Genomic DNA, 18138 nt, shown 5'->3' with positions numbered 1-18138 from the left:
GAACTTTTAAGTAGCCCGGAATACTTCAAAGTCCCATTCCTTTGAGGCTACATGTAAGTTGGCACTTCAAATTTGCTGGGGGCAGGGGAGTTGGGAGCTAGTGTAGAAGCAGTTCTTTCTGCCACTAGGCAGTTTTTTTTTTGGGGGGGGGGGGGGTTGGGGGGAGGATAGCTCTGTCACGTACAAAAGAGAACATGCTTTTTTGCAGCCTTTCAAACACTGAAACATAGATGCCTCATTCTGTCCAAGGTGCCTATAAAGCATGTTTATAATGTCAACATTAAACAACAAACTCATGCGTGTTTTTTTATTCTCCTCCACAGCCGACACTGTGGACGTCTGCTCTGCCATAGATGCTCAACAAAGGAGATTCCCATTATAAAATTTGACTTAAATAAGCCTGTTCGCGTTTGCAACATCTGCTTTGATGTCTTGACTCTGGGAGGAGTCTCCTAGTGGCTAATGGAAGCAGGGGGAATTCAGTCAGTGCTCTTCGGACAGCAGTTCTGCTAGCAAGCTTTGTACGCAGGAAAGGGATACATGTCTGTCTTTGGCAATAGACTGATGTAATTAAGGACCATGTTATGATATTCCTATATAAATGATTCTGTATATGGTAGACTTCGCTGATAAATGAATTGAAGAGGCTCATCCAAAACTAAGTGATAAACCTGAATTGAGTTAAAATGTCATAGTTGGAGTATGTGAAATTTAAAATTGCATTAGCCTGGTGTCCTGTGCTGATCAAAACAACAAACAGGCCTATGCTTGCCTTGGTGCAGTGCACTGAGCTGTTCTGAAGTCTTGACATCGTCAGCCGTTTTCAGACTATTTAATAAGAGCTGGCACTAAGTTTCAAGGGTAAATAATAATTTGCATTGTCTTTGCAGATAAGCGATCCCTTTCCCACTAGAAGGCTTTTTTATAACACTGGACTGTGCTGTGACCAGCCATGACCCGTTTTTGCATTAAATCTTCAAACAGGGTTAAAAGGGCATAGCTGAAGAATCGTGGCCTTAAAAGAGAGCTTTACAATATCTCTGATACAAAGGAGCCAGGATCACCATTCCACATTGATACCTCCTTAGTAAATGTCTTACTAGCTCCAGCATGTTCAAGAGGAAATTGTCAGACTTTCCTTGTGGCTGCTAGAACTAGTGAAGTCAGCATTTGTATCTGTTGCATTAATAATCTTTCTGGTGTAAAATCAAATTTTGTGTAACTTAAGTGCTCCAAAACTACACACAAGGTTACACTAATTGAAGAAACACTAAAACAGATGGGGTAGTTGTGCTTGCTGCACAGAAATATAGTGCTGGAGCTGCAGTTGTGAATCCAACAATGGATGCTAGTTACTGGTATTTCTTCTATTTAATTAGTACAGGATGAATCTGTCACTCCACTGACTCCAAGCATTCTGCTACTTCACTTCCAGAGACCATAAGTCTCCAATTCCAGTAGACTGGCCCATTATTGGCTGTATTTGGAGGTGTGCTATCAAATTTTAAGCTCTTGGGGTTCCAGGAAGGTGGTGTGATTTCATTGTGAAGCAGCCTAATGTCAAACCTTTGCACATTATAACTACAATGTTTTTTCCCTTGTCTGGCTGTAGTCCCTCTTAAATATGCTGAACCTATGAAGCAGTGACACAGGTCTGGTTCTCCCTCATGCCCCTCCGCTCCCCCAGAGTGTAGCCCATGAATCACTAGTAAGCACTGATGCTAGTGAGCTGGCCGTTGTATGATAGCAAAAGGTGTCACTTAGTTTAATGTTTAACTAAAATTTCTTGCATTGTTTAACTTTTTTTTAGCCCTGGGAGCTACAGCTGTAGATCAGACTAAATGCAACATTCCTCTCCTCTGTTCCATGAACAAATCAGCTGTATATGTTTGTATGCATTAACCACTACTTATGTGATACTGTGCACATGATGGGGGTGCAGATAGTCATAACTTCAATTTCCATGTCTCTGGGATAGTGAAATGTCCAGTACTTACTGCCTTTGTATGTAAAACAGCTGATAAACCAGAGTGCTACTCTTTATATTTCTGTGATTTATAGGATGTATTGCTCTGGGTGTCTTACTCTACAAGCCCCAAATTTTTGCCCATCTGGTGCATTTTAGATGGCATCTCAGTGCACTGATAAGTCTTCCAACATATGTTGGTGCAAAAACTGGAACTCTGAACTTAGGAACACTAATGTGAAATAATGGACCAATCTTTCATTTGCTATCAGTACAAATCATGTTGGTTGTAAATGTCAGTAACCCTGTCCTTTCAATAAAGGATAAATGCTGCCACTTACAAGGTGGTATTTTTCTCTGATGTAAACAGTCTCCTCAACATAACTATTTAATTGCAGCAGGCTTGTTTGGAGACACTTAGAAGGATGGCATGAGTGAGTCTCAAACTCATAATTACAAAATATGACAATTCAAGTGATCAAAAATCATGGACAGTATAAATGTGTCACTTCTGATCATGTTTTAAAATGTCAGTAGCACATCATGGGGTTGAGGAAGCTTAATTCCCATTTACAGTGTTTAAAATTGCAACTGGATGAAGTATCAGTTCAAAGAAGGATTAGTCAACCATTTTAAACTGACAAGACAAACATATGCAGTGATAGTGTAACACGCTTCCTTGCTGTCTTTCCCACTTAAAACCTGTCAAGAAGAGGAAAGATGCAACACTAGATGACAGAAGTAGTTATTCCAAAGTAATTTGCATAGTGATTCATAAATGGACTTTGTTAGAAAGTTGGTAAGACTAGTTCTGCCTAATGCTTTACAGGAATCTCTCAGAAGATTGATTTTTGTAGATTTGAGTTCTTTGGCCCACTACCATTATCAATAAGCACTCTTCTTCCAAAGTTTGGTAAGACCAATCTGATTTCTAGTTTTACTTGAGGTTTGGGAAGTCCTCTGAGAAGCACTTAAGTTTTTTACCACAGATCCACAGTCATTTTCAGTTTCTTGTGATAGCTTACTCGTATATGTTGCAAACTCACTTTTGAGGAATGGAGTAGAAAGTTGTGATACTTTAGAAAGGCAGTGACCCTAAATCTGGTGTAGCACTTCCTAAAACTCATACCAACACTAATTCCAGAACTGGCATCCATCCCTCACTGGAATGCAAAGGCAGGCATGAGTATTAATAGCCCTTTGATGTACAACCTGAAATTGAATTTAAAGTAACAAGATTCTCAACAGAAACTTGATAAATTTTAAAGTGCCTTTATTGTGTGTGTTTAGCAATTAAGGAAATTATTAAACAAATTTGAATACTGTTATCTACCAAATTTAAACACCCCTCCCCACCAAAAAAGTTCACCTACATGAAAACCCAAATTACCTAATGTTGCCCTATCTCTTACTCTAAAAACATAACATTTGAAACACTTTTTTTTTTTTTCTCCAAGAGTTTGAAGTTCTCCATACCTCAGATTCAAATATTTTTGAACACTATAGGGTGTGCATGGTTTTTTTCCTTGCCTTTCTCAAGCATTAGGCTTGGTAGTTAGACCCTGCTGCAGGTTACTAAATCAAGTTAAATTTCTTAGCGCTCTACCTAAGGTCAGTACATCTCTAAGTTGGCAAACAACCCACTTCCTGTATTTGGCACGTTTACAAGTATGACCCAAAAATCCTGGCACTCTTGCTCTCCTTTTATACTTGCAACTTACATCAGTCTGCTCCAGACATTATGGGTTAGAAGAACACGAAGCTGAATTACGTTTTTGGCCTACTTAGTGCAGTTTTGTCAGGTTAGGAGAGTGGTTTTTTTTTTTTATGCCTGTTATGTGGGATGAAAGGTATTCCAGCTCCAGCACAGTCAATCCAGCACCTCATCGAAGTGCACCCCTTTCTAACTGAAAGATAGATAATGAAATAAGTTGAGGGTAATAACCTTTATTTCACTCCACTAAATATAGTGAGAATGTTTTGGAATTACTGGTGTTCAAGGTATTAAAGCATTACCAGTTAACTTGCTAAAAGCTTAGATGCCTTAAGACTTGCTGTAGAGAGACCAGGGGCTTGTTACACAGATCTTACATATGCTGTGTAACAAAGTTGTAAAAATAAATGGAGAGGTTTGTAGACTGTGTGTAGCTTTTATATTTTGACTTCCCTTCACAGCACATTTGTTTCAATCTCTAAGTCTGCAACAAATTCTTGCCCTTGCACATTTAACTGACATGTAAGAGAAATTGAAGATCTTCCTGGTAGTCAAAATAAAATATGAACTTTGTCATCCTTACTGTCCATGAAACAGAACAATGGCATTTTCTGAGTTGAATATTCAAGGAAAAAATATCTTTGCAATCCTACTACTGTGTAACAAATCCTTGTAATAAACTGAGGCTAACTACATAAAATACATTATGGGCTGTTGACATCTATTGCAACGTTAATGGCAAAGTACAGCAAGAAAAGTCTCCCTCCTTAATTCCTAGAAAGAAGGAAACTTTACTTCTAGGGTTTACCTTCTGTTTTGTAATCCATTCTTAATCAAATAGTCATTTTATTCCAGACATATTGTAAAATACTTGTATAATTGCTTAATTAGCTTTATTTTGTAAGATTGACTGTTTAATCATAGTTGATTAAATTGTACTCACCAAATGCCTTTCAGTAGGCTTGGCTGCAGACATTCCTATATAGTCCTGGTTGCCTATACTGCACCGTGTTTGGGGTTTTTTTTTTCAGGTTTTTCCCAAACCCATTTTTAGCTTCAGATGCATTAAATGTAATACTAAGTTGGAAGTTGATTTGAAAGGGGGAAAAAAGGAAAACCATGAGTGCAAGTTCATTGTTACACATGGCAGATGCCTCATGTCCTCTAATCAATGCAACTTTATTTCAAAAAGGGAAGCATCAGAGTAACTAAAACCAGCCAAAAGCATTTTGCTAGGATTGTGATGCATATGGTTTAACAATAAACATTTGCTAAAATCAGTATCTGACACGTTTTGAACTTGTTCATTGTTCCACCTGATTAGGGAAGTGATCTTCTGAACTGTGCTACCCTCCAAGATCAAGCAAGGAGCACCCTGTTGTTCTGGAAAACTCCCATTCTTTCTAGGAATGTTAACAGTCTTCACTAGAATATTACAGCTTCCCCAACTAATTTTGTTCCTCTGCTATAGTCCAAAGATCAGCCTGTATAATTCAGATATGTCTCTGCAAATACTAAACCTGTAGTCTTGTAAAGGGTGTTCACATACTTAAAGTGAAAGTGCTATTCTTAATAGCGCACTCTTCAGCCCTTCCCTCAGAAAGAGGCTGTTCAATCTGTACCTCTGTCTAATGCAGTGATTTCTAACCTTTTCCAGACAGGGACCCATTTTGACAATTCAGGAAGACTTGGGCTGCTTCTATACTCCTCCCCCTCCTGTGTGGAGGGGGCATGGTAATGAGGCAATTCAGCACAGCCTAATGAGGTGTTAACTAGCATTCAGTGCCTTGTTAGCACAATGGCAGCCATGCAAATTTCAAATTACAGCTTGACCATGTAGAGAGGGGCAACTTTGAAATAAGCACCCCACTTCAACATTCCCTTACTCCCAAAGAACTAGATTGGAGTAAGGGAATGTCAAAGTGGGGTGCTTATTTCAAAGTTGCCCTCAGCTATGTCAAGCTGCAATTCAAAGTAAGGCCCTTATTTCAATGTCTGTACTTTGAAATTCAGGTGGCTGCCATTATGAGGAGGCCCTGAATATGCATATTAGTACCTTATTATCCTGCTTCAAATTGCCTCATTGCCATGCCACCTGTGGGGGAGAGGAGGCAAGAGTGTAGAAGTCACCTTGGTGACCCAAGGCAATTCAAAACCAGGGAGCAGTGCTATAACTTGCTAATTTTGTGCTTGAGGCAAGAATATAAAATTGCACCCCTCATTTATATATTAATAGCTTTTTTCATATAAAAAGGGAAAGATACAGTAACACTACTGTTTGTTATACATCATGATCTGAGGGAAAAACCCTCATCCCCATACTACTCCTCCCCCACCCCACCCCCCAAGCTTAACCCCACCCTCAGAGGTTGGAGGGGCTGGGTGAGTCAGTCAAGGGCTGAGGGAAATACAAACAAAAACATAAGAACTAACAAATCAGCTGCATCGAAGGGAAGGGGGGAAGCAACAACTACTGCAAGAGTAAGGAGCTTGCCTAGGACAGTTACAAATATGAAAGGTGGAGAAGCTGTCTTTGTAATGTGTAATTGCTTCTCTATTGCTAGACAGCTGCTGAATGCTGCAGCTTTAAGGAGCTGCAAATGGCTTCTTTAAGAGCCACATGCAGCTCTGAGTTGCTTGTGACCCTTAAATCTAATCCTGAGCCATGTTTGGGAATCCCTGGTCTAGTGAATTCTTGCTCAGCAACATTCAGCTGAGCAATGATGCCAGAGTATTGTGTATCTCTTTTCACATCCATATGAACATTGAAAAGGGGGTGACTTTTGTGGATATTACTAACAGCACACAACAGGTGCAAAGCAAGAGTAGGAATTACATGCATCTATCAGTAGTTAAATTGCAGAGTGGAAAATCAACTCACCTTAAACTGCACTTTTTTGCCCTGCACAACTTTTGCTTAAGCACCTGAAGTGTTAGTTTTATTTCAGAGCAGGTAAGCTCTAGAGCATGGGATCTTGCAAAGTTCTAGTAAATTTTCACAATGGAGGAGGGTAACTAGTGGTGTTCCCCAGGGGTCAGTCCTGGGACCGATCCTGTTCAACTTGTTCATCAATGATCTAGAAAATGAGGTAAGCAGTGAGGTGGCAAAGTTTGCAGATGACACCAAGTTGTTCAGGACAGTCAAAAGCAAAAGGGATTGTGAAGAACTACAAAAAGATCTCAGCAAACTGAGTGATTGGGCAGCAAAATGGCAAATGAAATTTAATGTGGGTAAGTGTAAGGTAATGCATGTTGGAAAAAATAACCCAAATTACACGTACTACATGATGGGGTCAAATTTAGCTACGACAGATCAGGAAAGGGATCTTGGAGTTATAGTGGATAGTTCTCTGAAGACATCCACGCAGTGTGCAGCGGCAGTTAGTAAGGCAAACAGGATGTTAGGAATTATTAAAAAAGGGATCGATAATAAGACAAAAGATATCATACTTCCCCTATATAAAACTATGGTACGCCCACATCTCGAGTACTGCGTGCAGATGTGGTCTCCTCACCTCAAAAAAGATATATTGGCATTAGAAAAGGTTCAGAAAAGGGCGACTAAGATGATTAGGGGCTTGGAACGGGTCCCATATGGGGAGAGGCTAGAGAGACTGGGACTTTTCAGTTTGGAAAAAAGGCGATTGAGGGGCGATATGATAGAGGTATATAAAATCATGAATGGTGTGGAGAAAGTGAATATAGAAAAATTATTTACCTTTTCCCATAATACAAGAACTAGGGGACACCAAATGAAATTGATGGGTAGTAGGTTCAAAACTAATAAAAGGAAATTTTTCTTCACACAGCGCACAGTCAACCTGTGGAACTCCTTGCCCGAGGAGGCTGTGAAGGCCAGGACTCTATTAGGGTTTAAAAAAGAGCTTGATAAATTTTTGCAGGTTAGGTCCATAAATGGCTATTAGCCAGGGATAAAGTATGGTGCCCTAGCCTTCAGAACAAGGGCAGGAGATGGATGGCAGGAGATAAATCACTGATCGTTGTCTTCTGTTCTCCTTCTCTGGGGCACCTGGCATTGGCCACCGTCGGCAGATGGGATGCTGGGCTCGATGGACCTTTGGTCTGACCCAGTATGGCCATTCTTATGTTCTAGTGGCCTTAGAGTACAACCACTAGCTCCTAGGGCTGGGGCCAGACACCTTTTTCTTTAAATTTTATTTTTCCTAATATATAGCTTTTTCCAAACTCAACTGGCAGGACACTTAGTTGTTATGTCATAGGCTACAATATTCACATACTAGTATAACTTTTTACAAGTTCTAAGCAAGCTGGCAAGTCTGCTGTGAAAAGTGGTATGTTTAATACCATTTTTCTCAACTAGTCCCAGGACAAAGTCCCCCAACCTTGACATGGCTTAATTGGCCAGGGGTAGGAGGTGGTGATGGGGAGCTGGAGCAGTGGAATTAAATAGGGAGCCTTGCAACTGTGTGGCCACTAGCTGTCACTACCTGGCCAGAGCTGCTTTCTGCTTTGTGATTGGGACTACCAACTTTTGCAGCACAGTCAGTGTGGCAGAAAGGGCAAGTGGCCCCAGCACCTGCTGGGGATGGCCAGCAGCAGAGCCTAGGCCTACTGCTATCCCCCCAACCCAGGCTAGGTCAAGGAGTTGGGCTGGGCCTCACTTTGAGGACCTAGTGCCTACTACCCTTGGGCCAGGGATCATGACTCAAAGTCAGCACCCAATGCCACACAGTTAGGAATCAGCAGTCAGAGCAAGCAACCTTGGTGGAGCTGGTGCTATGCCCCCAGAGGTAGAGATCAGAGTCTGCTGCTGTGCAACCAGGGGTTACAGCCTGACCTCCCATGCCCAAAAGTGGGGCCAGAGTTGCACAATCAGCACCCAGAACATTTTAGCTGGAGCCAAAGGCAGATGTTGGTGCCTGAAGTCCCATGGCTGGATCCCTGGATCATGCAGCCACACATCATAGGTCCAACCCACTAGCCCCCACTTCCAGCCAAGCACTCAACTTGCCCCTTTCAACATCATACTTCACCTGTCTCCAGAGATGGAGCAAGGCAGCAGCCAGAAGGGAGTAAGTAGTACTCTGCTCACTGCTCTACCCCCACCCCAAAGGCACCAGCCAAGAAAGCTGTGGTCACATTTGAGAAACTGTCCAGTACAAGCTTAGCATGCAGGAAACAAGTACCATGAGACCTGAACAACTACAACTTAATAGTGTAAACCATCACTGTTGCTGTACAACACTTTAAAAAAGCCATGCTACAGCCCATTTCCTCTAATATTTCCCATTCAGGTATGGAAGGCATTTTCTACGTGCACCACCTCTAGAAACAAAGAAGCTAGCACCGGCAACTCTTAAGCAGCTGGGTGGCACTTGAATCTTCTGAGCAGCCACTTGCTGCTAGCTGTGAGCATTGGGTTTGTACCTTGCCATTTATGAATCTTCCTTTGCTGTCTTATACTGAACTCATGTAGCAACTTGCCCTAGCTAAGAATTTTGGAGGGGCTAGAGATTGAGAACTGAGCAAGGCAAGCATTCAGGAAGTTTTCCTCTCTTGTAACACAGTCTAGCATACCTTTTAGACCCTAGTTTAACTAAATGCTGACTGTATTGATTTCTTTTACTTCTACCCCTGCTGGACTCTCTGCACTTTGTAAACCCAGGGTTGGGAACCCCCAGCCTGCGGTCCAAATCTACACTGCAGCTTCTCTGGATCTAGGCGCTGAAGTTCAGGGCTCACCTGCATGGAATCTGGCTCACAGCAGGGTGGAGGGTGTGGAGCCCCGAGTCTCGCACATCTGATCATGCAAGCTCCAGCCCAGATGCAGAGCACAATCTGGTCTGGGGCAGCAGGAAGTGTCTCTGGGCTCCACTGCCAGTTGCTGCTGTTCCCCCCAGCCAGAAGCAGCAGCGCCAGTCTGCTCAGAGGCTTCCTACCACTGCTCTGATTGGCCAGGATTCTGGCCGATCAAAGCAGTGGAAGGGGGTGCCTAGGAGCAGGAGGTTGGGGACGCAGAGCCATGTGCATCTGGGAATGCTGCAAAGCTAAGTTCACCATCGTTGCTCAGAACCCCACTCCCACTGTCCCCTCCGTTCCAGACCCTGTAGCCCATACCCTCCACCCCGCTACCCAGACTCCACAGCCCCCTCCCACGCAGGCACCCCACCAGCAGCCTGCTCCTGCCCCTTCCCTTCCATGCCCCTCCTGCACCCTTCCTCTCATCTAGACCCACAGCCTGCTCCTGAACCCCACTCCAGCCCTGATCACTCACTCCCAGCTCACTCCTGCACCTTCCTTTCCAGCCCCCCAATTCCCAGTGTGCTCCTGTGTTTCCCTTCCACACAGACCCCATAACCCTGGCCCTCATTCAGTTGGGCACCACATCAGAAGTATTTTGCACTCTTTTTTTCCTTCTCATTCTGGTGGCCCCCACCTGATTTGTCTATGGGTCAGAAAAAGGTTCCCCCACCACTGTTGTAAACTAATATCATGCACTTTAAACTGGTTCTCTTGAAAACCACGCCCACTGTTGCCGAGCACCCTGAGGCGGATAGAAGGAAACATTTTGCTATTAGAATTCTATCTAGCAGTCGTTTTGTCAACGAAACTAAGAGCATGCCTTCTAAAGGATGAGCCCTGGCTTTGGCACACGTAAGGAGTACACCAATAGCTTACACAGAGTAATGCCGCACAGAAAAAAATTACTTGTGTTCATTAGCATTTAGGCAATCTGCAATCAAGTGACCATACTGGGTCAGAGCGAAGGTCCATCCTGTCTTTCAGTAGTGGCCAAGTCCATGTGCCCTCTAGGAAATGAAGAAAAGAGTAACACATACGCTGGGACATTTTAGACCTGATTCTGGTGCTAAAGCTGTTATAATTTAATTAGAAACAATTCAACAAATAGGGTAGTACACAGGAGTAAGGGAGGATAGTAAAAGATGGATTATAGCAGTAAAATCAGTTACCTGTCTGTGGATCACTTCCACTTTTCTGCTCAGAACAGCTGATTGACTCATGGTTTAAGTACTATAAAAGTGGCAAGTCATAGGAAGTATTTGGAGGGAACGAATAGGAAACAAGATCTGGGTACACTGTGGGGCTCCCTGTACTCAAAGAATAGTACACCCACTCTTTGAAGAAATGCTGACATTCCATCACCTAGTGTCCTGTGTTCATTTGGCAAGTGTAGCTTTTGGCTAGTCAAACCACACAAGATACTAGATATTCAATAATATAACTGTAGAAGTTACTGAAGTCTCTCTACACTGCTAAGTCACTTCCCAGCAAGTGGGTGGCATGTGCAGACAAGAGCATGAGAATTAGCATAACTCTGCTCTAGGAAGAACAATGTTGTGATGGTAGTGAAGAGAGGTGGGTGATTTTTATGCTTCATTAAGTGACAATGATTCTACCGTGTAATGCTGTGCTAGCTCAGAGCTCCCTTTGCATGAAACACTACACCCACCAGCACCTTTTTACACATGCATCTATTTCTTGATTGCAGAAGAACAATCCTTTTTTCCTGCCAGGATTAAGTGCCAGTACACCAATAAGTTGCAAAAACAGCTACTGGCAAAGCTTTAACTTCTTTTTCTTACCATGCTCCCTGCATTTCTCACACATCCATTGCTTTTACTGGCACTTTAGCGTGGTGTTTAAATGTACTGAGGCATAATTATACAAACTGATTCCTGTTTCTGACTCAATCTCCTGCAGTCTTAGAGATCAGAGAATCCACAGAAAAGCTCAGAAAATACTTATTTCATGTCCAATATCGCTACTGACTCAATCTTTTAATACACACGAGTCAGATAGTGGATGGCATCCCTTGTATTCTTGCACGTTGGGATTGTCCAAGTCACCTCTGTCACTGTGCTCAGTAGAATCCAGTTGTCCAGAAGGAGGACCTGTAGTTCTCACACACACACAATAACTATCAAGGGAACCAGGCTTGTACAGTTTCCTGGGTACTCCAGTCCAGCCTCTTGCCACTCCCCCACTATGGATGAAAGAATACAATCAAATACAAACTAACAGCTTAAATCAAACCATGCTCTTTTTTCTCCCTCAATAGGTATTATTTTACACCCACAGATGAGTGCAAGACTCTCTTAGAGGAAGATCGGGGCAACCACAAGTACATCGCAACCTGAGATAAAGACCATTTCCAGAACCCAGCAACCATGAGCCAATACTAACAAGCTTTCGGGTGTACATTTTTTGGACCAACTAAACAACACACAGCCCCCTCAGTTCTCTCTTCTCCAGGCTAAACTAGCCTATTTTGTCAATACATTCTCACATGTCACATTTTCTGAAGTAGACATAGTATTCCAGTTGTAGCCTTATCAGTGCAGAGTAGAGTAGAAAAATTATTTCTCATGTCTTGCTAAGGACACTCCAGCTAATACACCCCTCCCTCAATGTCTGTTTTTCAGGGGTTTTTTTTGCAAGCGTGTTACATTGTTAATTCGTACTTAGTTTGTGACATACTCTAACATCCAGATCCCTTTCTGCAATACCCCTTCTTAGGCAGTCATTTCCTGACTTTTATTTGTGCAGCTGATTATTCCTTCTTAAGCATAGTACTGTATATTTGTCCTTACAGAATGTCAGCCTATTTAATTCAGGCATTTCTCCTCCAGTTTAGAAAAGATTGTTTTGAATTCTAATTCTGTCTTCCCAAGTGCTTTTAGTTCCTCCCAGCTTCACTTTGAAACGTACAAGCTATTCCACTGAAGTCACACACTCTGTACATGCTTAAAGTTAAACAAGTACTTAATTGTGGTGTTGGATCAGGGTCATAGCAGAGCACTTGTACTAGCTAAGTAGTTTTCGGGGGGGTTAGTTAATTTAAAAATCTAGTTATTAGGGATGCATGTACATTTCTGTACACTGAGAAAAATAAGTTTTGCCTTTTAGCCCTGGTTTCTGTGGCAGTTTGTATTTCTCCATTGAGTTTTATTAGAATGCCGTTTATGCTGGTTGTATGTCTGCCAAACTTCAAAGGTATTTCAACAGATAAATATTGTCTCCAATATTCACTATGTGAACAGCACTGTTGGGAAACTGCAGTCTTCATTATGAACTAATGCTTCCATCCGATCCTTGGAAGTGGTTTCATTTGTCCGAATTGCTGCTCACATGCAGGTATCAACTCACTTACTCAGATTGCTATCTTTAGTTAAAAACCTCAACAGAATAGTAGTTTGCATAAACAACATTTTACACACTAGGCAGTAGGAGCTTAAGGATAGCATCTGTGCTTTCTGAGTTCATGGTCTCTAAAGATACCACTTCCCAGGTTGTGTTAATGCTAATACAGAATTCCTACCCATTCTACTAAGCTAAGGCTTGCTAGAGTGAGGAAGTGCTACTAAGGCTCTGACTTTCACTGTGCTGTAGAAGGGCTTGACTTCGTAATTACTGCCATGCTCCTGAATGTTAGATGTAATTATCCAACAAAAAGCTCTGCTACCATTGGATAGCCTTAACTCTGTTATAGTAGCACATCCAGAATGAGAGCTCAGCAAAACTCAAAACTTACTAGAACTATGAATGCAAGACTTTAGGTATTTCAAACTTCAGACTCAGCCAACCTCTTTCTGAGGCAAAGAGACAGTCTTGTCTTGATTCACGTGGGGAGCACAGGGAAAGGGGCACAGATCTCACTCTTAATAAGCAGGGATGCTTCAGATACCACAGGAGGGTAAAATGTAGGGAGGATCCAAGGAAGTCCTTGAAGATTTTAGAGCACTTAGCATCAACCCAAAAAGAGAAAGGAGTTCTCCATTTCTGCTAGATCTGTGCCAAAGCTGTCAGTGGTACCTAGACCAGCACAGATAGGCACAGAAGAGAGATGTCAAGGTGCTTGGCTCTGCACCACCTGACCATACCAGCAGAAAGGCAATGTTTACCTTTGTTTGGAACACCAGAATCTGCTGCCAGTGCTTGAGCTCCATTCAGAGTTACAGGCTGGGAACTGCTTATTATTTTGTTCCTTGGACTTCAGCCCTTCTTCAATGACAGCCTGGGCCTGTTCCAGCACTTCCGTGGGTGCCCCATTTTCATCATAAAATCTTCCTACCAATTTGCCTTGTGACAGAACAAAAAGAGCCAATAAGACCACAACATTTTCAATGCCTCAAAAAACTTCCAAAAAACCCTGTTAAAAGCATCATATTTTATGATATAAGTGCTGTTTTGGGGCATTCCAGGTATATGCTATAATTTCTAAAATAATAAAGTGTCCACGACTTCATCCTTTCTGACCAGGAATCTCACAACATTTTACAAATATTAACATATAGACATAATAGGCTTAATTCATTATCTCCATTTTAGAGAAGGACAAATAGGCACAGACATTCAATCATGCACTGAAGAGCAACAAAAGAACCTAAGAAACTTAACTAGTCTAGTTACCTAACCACCAGGACAACACTGTATCCCACATTATACAGTCTTTTCTCACAATACTGCTCCTATAATGCCAAATAGATTTCTATCAGATGACTCAATGTTGCAATACTGTGATTTATATTTGTTTAGCAATAGAAAATGAAATTTACACTCCCCATTTGGTTCCCCTTTTGTTGCAATGCTCCCCAAAACCTCTTGGCTAATGTACAGAATAAGATGGATGTACACGTAATGGACGCTGGTTTCAACGGGATATGCTTCCAGAACACCAGAGGTTCTAGATACTTTAAGAACATTCGTCACTATTGTCTAGCGTGAAAGATGAGCTGATCAGAAACAAAAACCAGCTTTGCAAACCTTACATGTGAAATCAGGGTTATAGCAGTTAATCTATATCTTCCAATTTTTAGCCAATGGCTCAGGGCAGCTCTAGCTTATATTCATAGAAAATTCAATCAACTTGCCTAATTCCTTAGCGGTCACAGATACAAGTCATGGATAAGGTCAACCATGTATTCTTGACTCAGGGTTAAGTAGGTTCCACCGAAGTCAACAGGATTATTTGGGTGTGTGTTTGTAAGACTGGGTCTTAAATATACCCATTTTCCTTCAACTGTCACTAACTAGACTATTACAAGCTTGCAAGGAACAATCCTCAAATTTGCTGTAGTTGGACATCCCTGGTTGAGTACCTTCAGGACCTCACCAGTCCCAAACGAGGGAGTTTGCTGGACCAGGTAAGGTCAATGCCCATCCTGGTCCCTGCTTCCAGGCTCCCTTCCCAACTGCTGAGCACACTGGACCCTAGCCACCAGGCTCTGTTCCTGGCCCTGGCCGAGCTGCCCAACCTCTGGCTGGTGCCCCTTTCCTTCACAGCACCAGGGCTCTCTAGTCCAGCAATATCTATTGTCCGGCAACCACACCAGAGAGGTGCAAGTGTATATTCTAAACTACAATAGACTTTTGGTACTCATGATCTTCTACTTTCTATACCATATTACATTTCAGGAATTAAAATTGTAGTGCAGTTCTTACCCCTCTATCTTCATTACTAATGTGCCCATATTACTGTCCTGCCTATTTCCATTTTTTGCTGCTTTGCATGTGGCAGACCCAAATTTAACTTTGCAACAATTAAATAATGGTTTCCCTGGAATAACAATTTAGAGAAAAGAGACGATCAATTATTCTAGGATGATGGTAGATGCTAGAATCTATTGTAATCATAACCACTCCCAAGAGCATCCTTGCTCACCTGCTACAGTATTAAGTGTTGATAATATAAGCCAAACCAGACTTCTGAGGAACCTGAAAGACTAACAATGAGTTTAACAATGAGACAATGAGCTTTTGTGGGTAAAACTTAATGTTCAGATTTCTGCAGTAGAAGTGGGCCTTACCCAGGAAAACTCATTAACCAATAAATAGTTAGCCTTTAAGGTGATATAGGACTGCTTGTTTTTGTGTGAAGCTACAGACTAAGAGGGACCACTCTGAGACCAGACTTTTGAGCATTAATCCATGTATGCCGCTATATTCTTCTTCTTCTGTGATACACACAATGAACGTACCAACAAAAATGTAGTTCTTGCTGTAGAAAGAGAGCCAGTCTTGTATAGTCAACATTTCTGAAGGAGATAATCCAGAAACATCATCCACAAGGCCGGTGCTGGTGAAGTCTCCCGTCACAAAAGCCCTTGAGGCATCTTTCCCTGTTGGGAAGACATCCATCTGGGACATTTGGCCCAGTGAGCACAAGGATCTGCCTTATAGTCCATAGCACACCCACTCCCCTCCTGCCCGTTCATTCAAAGAGACCAACAACCTACCTGCCCCCAGCTACAGGATCCACACGTTTTATAAGGGTTGGGAGATGACTTGTTTGGCAAGCCAGTCTACAACCCTGGCATCAGTTGGGTTCTGCCCCACGCGAGGCACTGCACACTGCTAAGGAGGAACCGACAAAACCCCAGTGGGATGGGGGGGAGTCACTCGGGGGGAAAGGTGGCTGTCCCCGGTGTGCCCGCGTGTAGAGTTCAGCTCTCGCCTGGACGGTATGTGGGGGGGGGTGGCTCCAAGGCGAGGGGATACCTGCGAAGACACTGTAGGCCCCCCCCGGCCCGTAGTGCTGCTGCCCGCGGCGCACATCGAACACCTGCCCCAGCACCGCCAGGTAGAGGCCGGGGCTTCCCTGCGCTCCCGTGTAACGCGCGAGCTCGGCGCGGCTCAGCAGCCGGTCCCGCCCGGAGAAGACAGGCAGCAGCCAAAGCGGAGGCTCGAACACGAGGCCCAGCAGGCAAGCAGCGGCCAAGCCCAGCGCGGAAACCAGGAGCCCCCTCAGCCCCATCGAAGCCGGCGCCCAAAGGGTGTAACCAAAATGGCGGGACTGGTACTTGCACCACGTGGTACAACAATCCCCGTTTCCGCAAGGCGCACCCAACCGCCATTTCGCTCGCCGTTAGTAACTCTGGCTTTGGATTTTACGACTAGTGTCGCTTTACGGTAGCGCGGCAAGAAGACAGGCGGAGCCCGGGCTCTAGGTGTTTCACGATAGCTGTCTGGACGCGTCAAATTACGGCAGCGTGGCAAGGGCGCCGCGTTCACTTCGTCGATGGTTCTCACTTTACGGTACTTAGCTGAAAACGCCGACGGGGCGGGGCGTTGGTTTTACGACGCCGGCAGGCGCTTGGCGGCAGAGTGACTCCCCTCCCTCAGGCGTTGACAGGTGTCGAGAGGCCGGGGGAGGTTGCTGACTAAGCCGGGTGGGTCGGTCTGAGGCGGCGGCTGCACGAGGCCTGAGGCCGCCGCCGGTAGCAACGAGCGTCGGCTCCATGGGGAACGGGGCGAGCCACAGCAGCGAGGAGGAGGAAGAGGAGGGGGCCGGCGAGGAGATGGAAGGAACGGCGGCATCGTCGCAGTCTGGGACTGCCTCCCCGTCTGGGCCGGGTCCCCTCCTTCCGCTGCCCCCGGCCACGGTTCTGCTGGAACAGGCCCGGCTGCGGGAGGCCGCCGCCCGGTTGCGGGAGGTCGCCCAACCCGAGTCACTGGTGTCCCGACACCACAGCACTCTGGTGCGCTGGCTGGAGGAGCGGCTGGGCCGCGGCGAGGAGGCCGTCAGCCTGGAGCAGTTCTGCGAGGTGCTGGAGAGCCGCGCCTCGGGGCCGGCAGCCGGGGCCCGCAGCGAGAGCGAGGAGGTGAGGTGGGGTTGTCCGGGAGGTGGTAAGGGGCGACGGACGGCGCTGAAGGGGGCAAAGGGGGGGAATGTCTGGGGCGCCTCCCGCTCTCCTGTGGGGCTCTTCGAGGGATCAGAGAACGGGTTGAGAACGCTGTGCGGGGGAGGGACGAGCGGGAGCGAGATGTAAGCAGCGGGAGGCGGGGGCAGGAGAGGATGAGAAGGGTAGGAACGGAGGAGGACTGAGGGACCTCAACGGGCTGAGGTAACACAGTGGCGCTGGGGCATTAGGGGGCTGCAGGAGATGAGTGCTCTGGAATAGAGCCGGGAGTTGTACAAGGACGTGTAGAGAGTAATGTGAGGGGTTACTGAGGGAAACAAGGAAGTTGTGACATCATGAAGGTCATGCGGGATTTCAGCTGAGTGGGTGTTTGGTGGCTGGGGGTGGGGGTAGGTGAGATTTGGAGGAGAGGAGTCAAAGGAGACCAAGAGGAATAGTAGTGGAAGGGTTTAGAGGCAGTGGAAGAGTTTGAACCAAGGGACATCATAGGAACATTAGGGTGACTATGGGGGGGGCAAAAAATTAGAGGGAATTCAAGTGGCTAAGGATCATTGGAGGCATATGCAGGTTATGAGTTGGCTAGAGGAGTGGTGATAGGAGGGGGAAGAGGGGCATTGAGGGCATGGGGAAGATGAAGAAGAACATGAGGAGTATATCAGGAATTATGAAGTGGAGGGAGTGGGAGGATCCGAAGAGACTGGAGACGAAGGAAAGGTGGTAGAAGAAAAGCTGCATGAGTGTTTGTAGCACTAACTTTATGCAACTTGCTACCAGTGTAGTGGATGAGATTGATGAGCACTTACTGTGGCCTTTTT

The 18138-nt window shown here is 44.6% G+C and overlaps 3 protein-coding genes across 8 annotated transcripts in view; 2 read left to right on the top strand and 1 right to left on the bottom strand.

The window, feature by feature from the left end:
* ANKFY1 (ankyrin repeat and FYVE domain containing 1) overlaps positions 1 to 6010 on the top strand; it is a 58665-nt gene extending 52655 nt beyond the window's left edge. For both annotated transcript variants that reach the window (XM_075014033.1, XM_075014032.1), the window contains one exon: positions 324 to 6010. In XM_075014033.1, the coding sequence (XP_074870134.1) occupies positions 324 to 456 (133 nt within the window). In that variant the 3' untranslated portion in view covers positions 457 to 6010. The remainder of the gene's footprint in view (positions 1 to 323) is intronic.
* Positions 1 to 16441, bottom strand: part of CYB5D2 (cytochrome b5 domain containing 2) — a 68898-nt gene extending 52457 nt beyond the window's left edge. The window contains exons 1-4 of one of the 4 annotated variants that reach the window (XM_075014034.1): positions 16182 to 16441; positions 15662 to 15802; positions 13586 to 13763; positions 9876 to 11667 (exon numbers count right to left, since the gene is read on the bottom strand). In XM_075014034.1, coding sequence (XP_074870135.1) covers positions 11454 to 11667; positions 13586 to 13763; positions 15662 to 15802; positions 16182 to 16437 — 789 coding nt within the window. In that variant the 5' untranslated portion in view covers positions 16438 to 16441 and the 3' untranslated portion in view covers positions 9876 to 11453. The other 3 variants (XM_075014035.1, XM_075014036.1, XR_012648181.1) reach the window with 3 other exon arrangements.
* Positions 16442 to 16820: 379 nt separating this feature from the next.
* The window catches only part of ZZEF1 (zinc finger ZZ-type and EF-hand domain containing 1), a 99645-nt gene continuing 98327 nt past the window's right edge, over positions 16821 to 18138 (top strand). For both annotated transcript variants that reach the window (XM_075013418.1, XM_075013419.1), the window contains exon 1: positions 16821 to 17284. In XM_075013418.1, the coding sequence (XP_074869519.1) occupies positions 16922 to 17284 (363 nt within the window). In that variant the 5' untranslated portion in view covers positions 16821 to 16921. The remainder of the gene's footprint in view (positions 17285 to 18138) is intronic.

Source organism: Carettochelys insculpta, chromosome 19, assembly GCF_033958435.1.
Source record: "Carettochelys insculpta isolate YL-2023 chromosome 19, ASM3395843v1, whole genome shotgun sequence".
Lineage (NCBI taxonomy): Eukaryota > Metazoa > Chordata > Testudines > Carettochelyidae > Carettochelys > Carettochelys insculpta.
The sequence above is the reverse complement of the archived record's forward strand: the minus strand, read 5'-3'. Positions and strand labels throughout refer to the sequence as shown.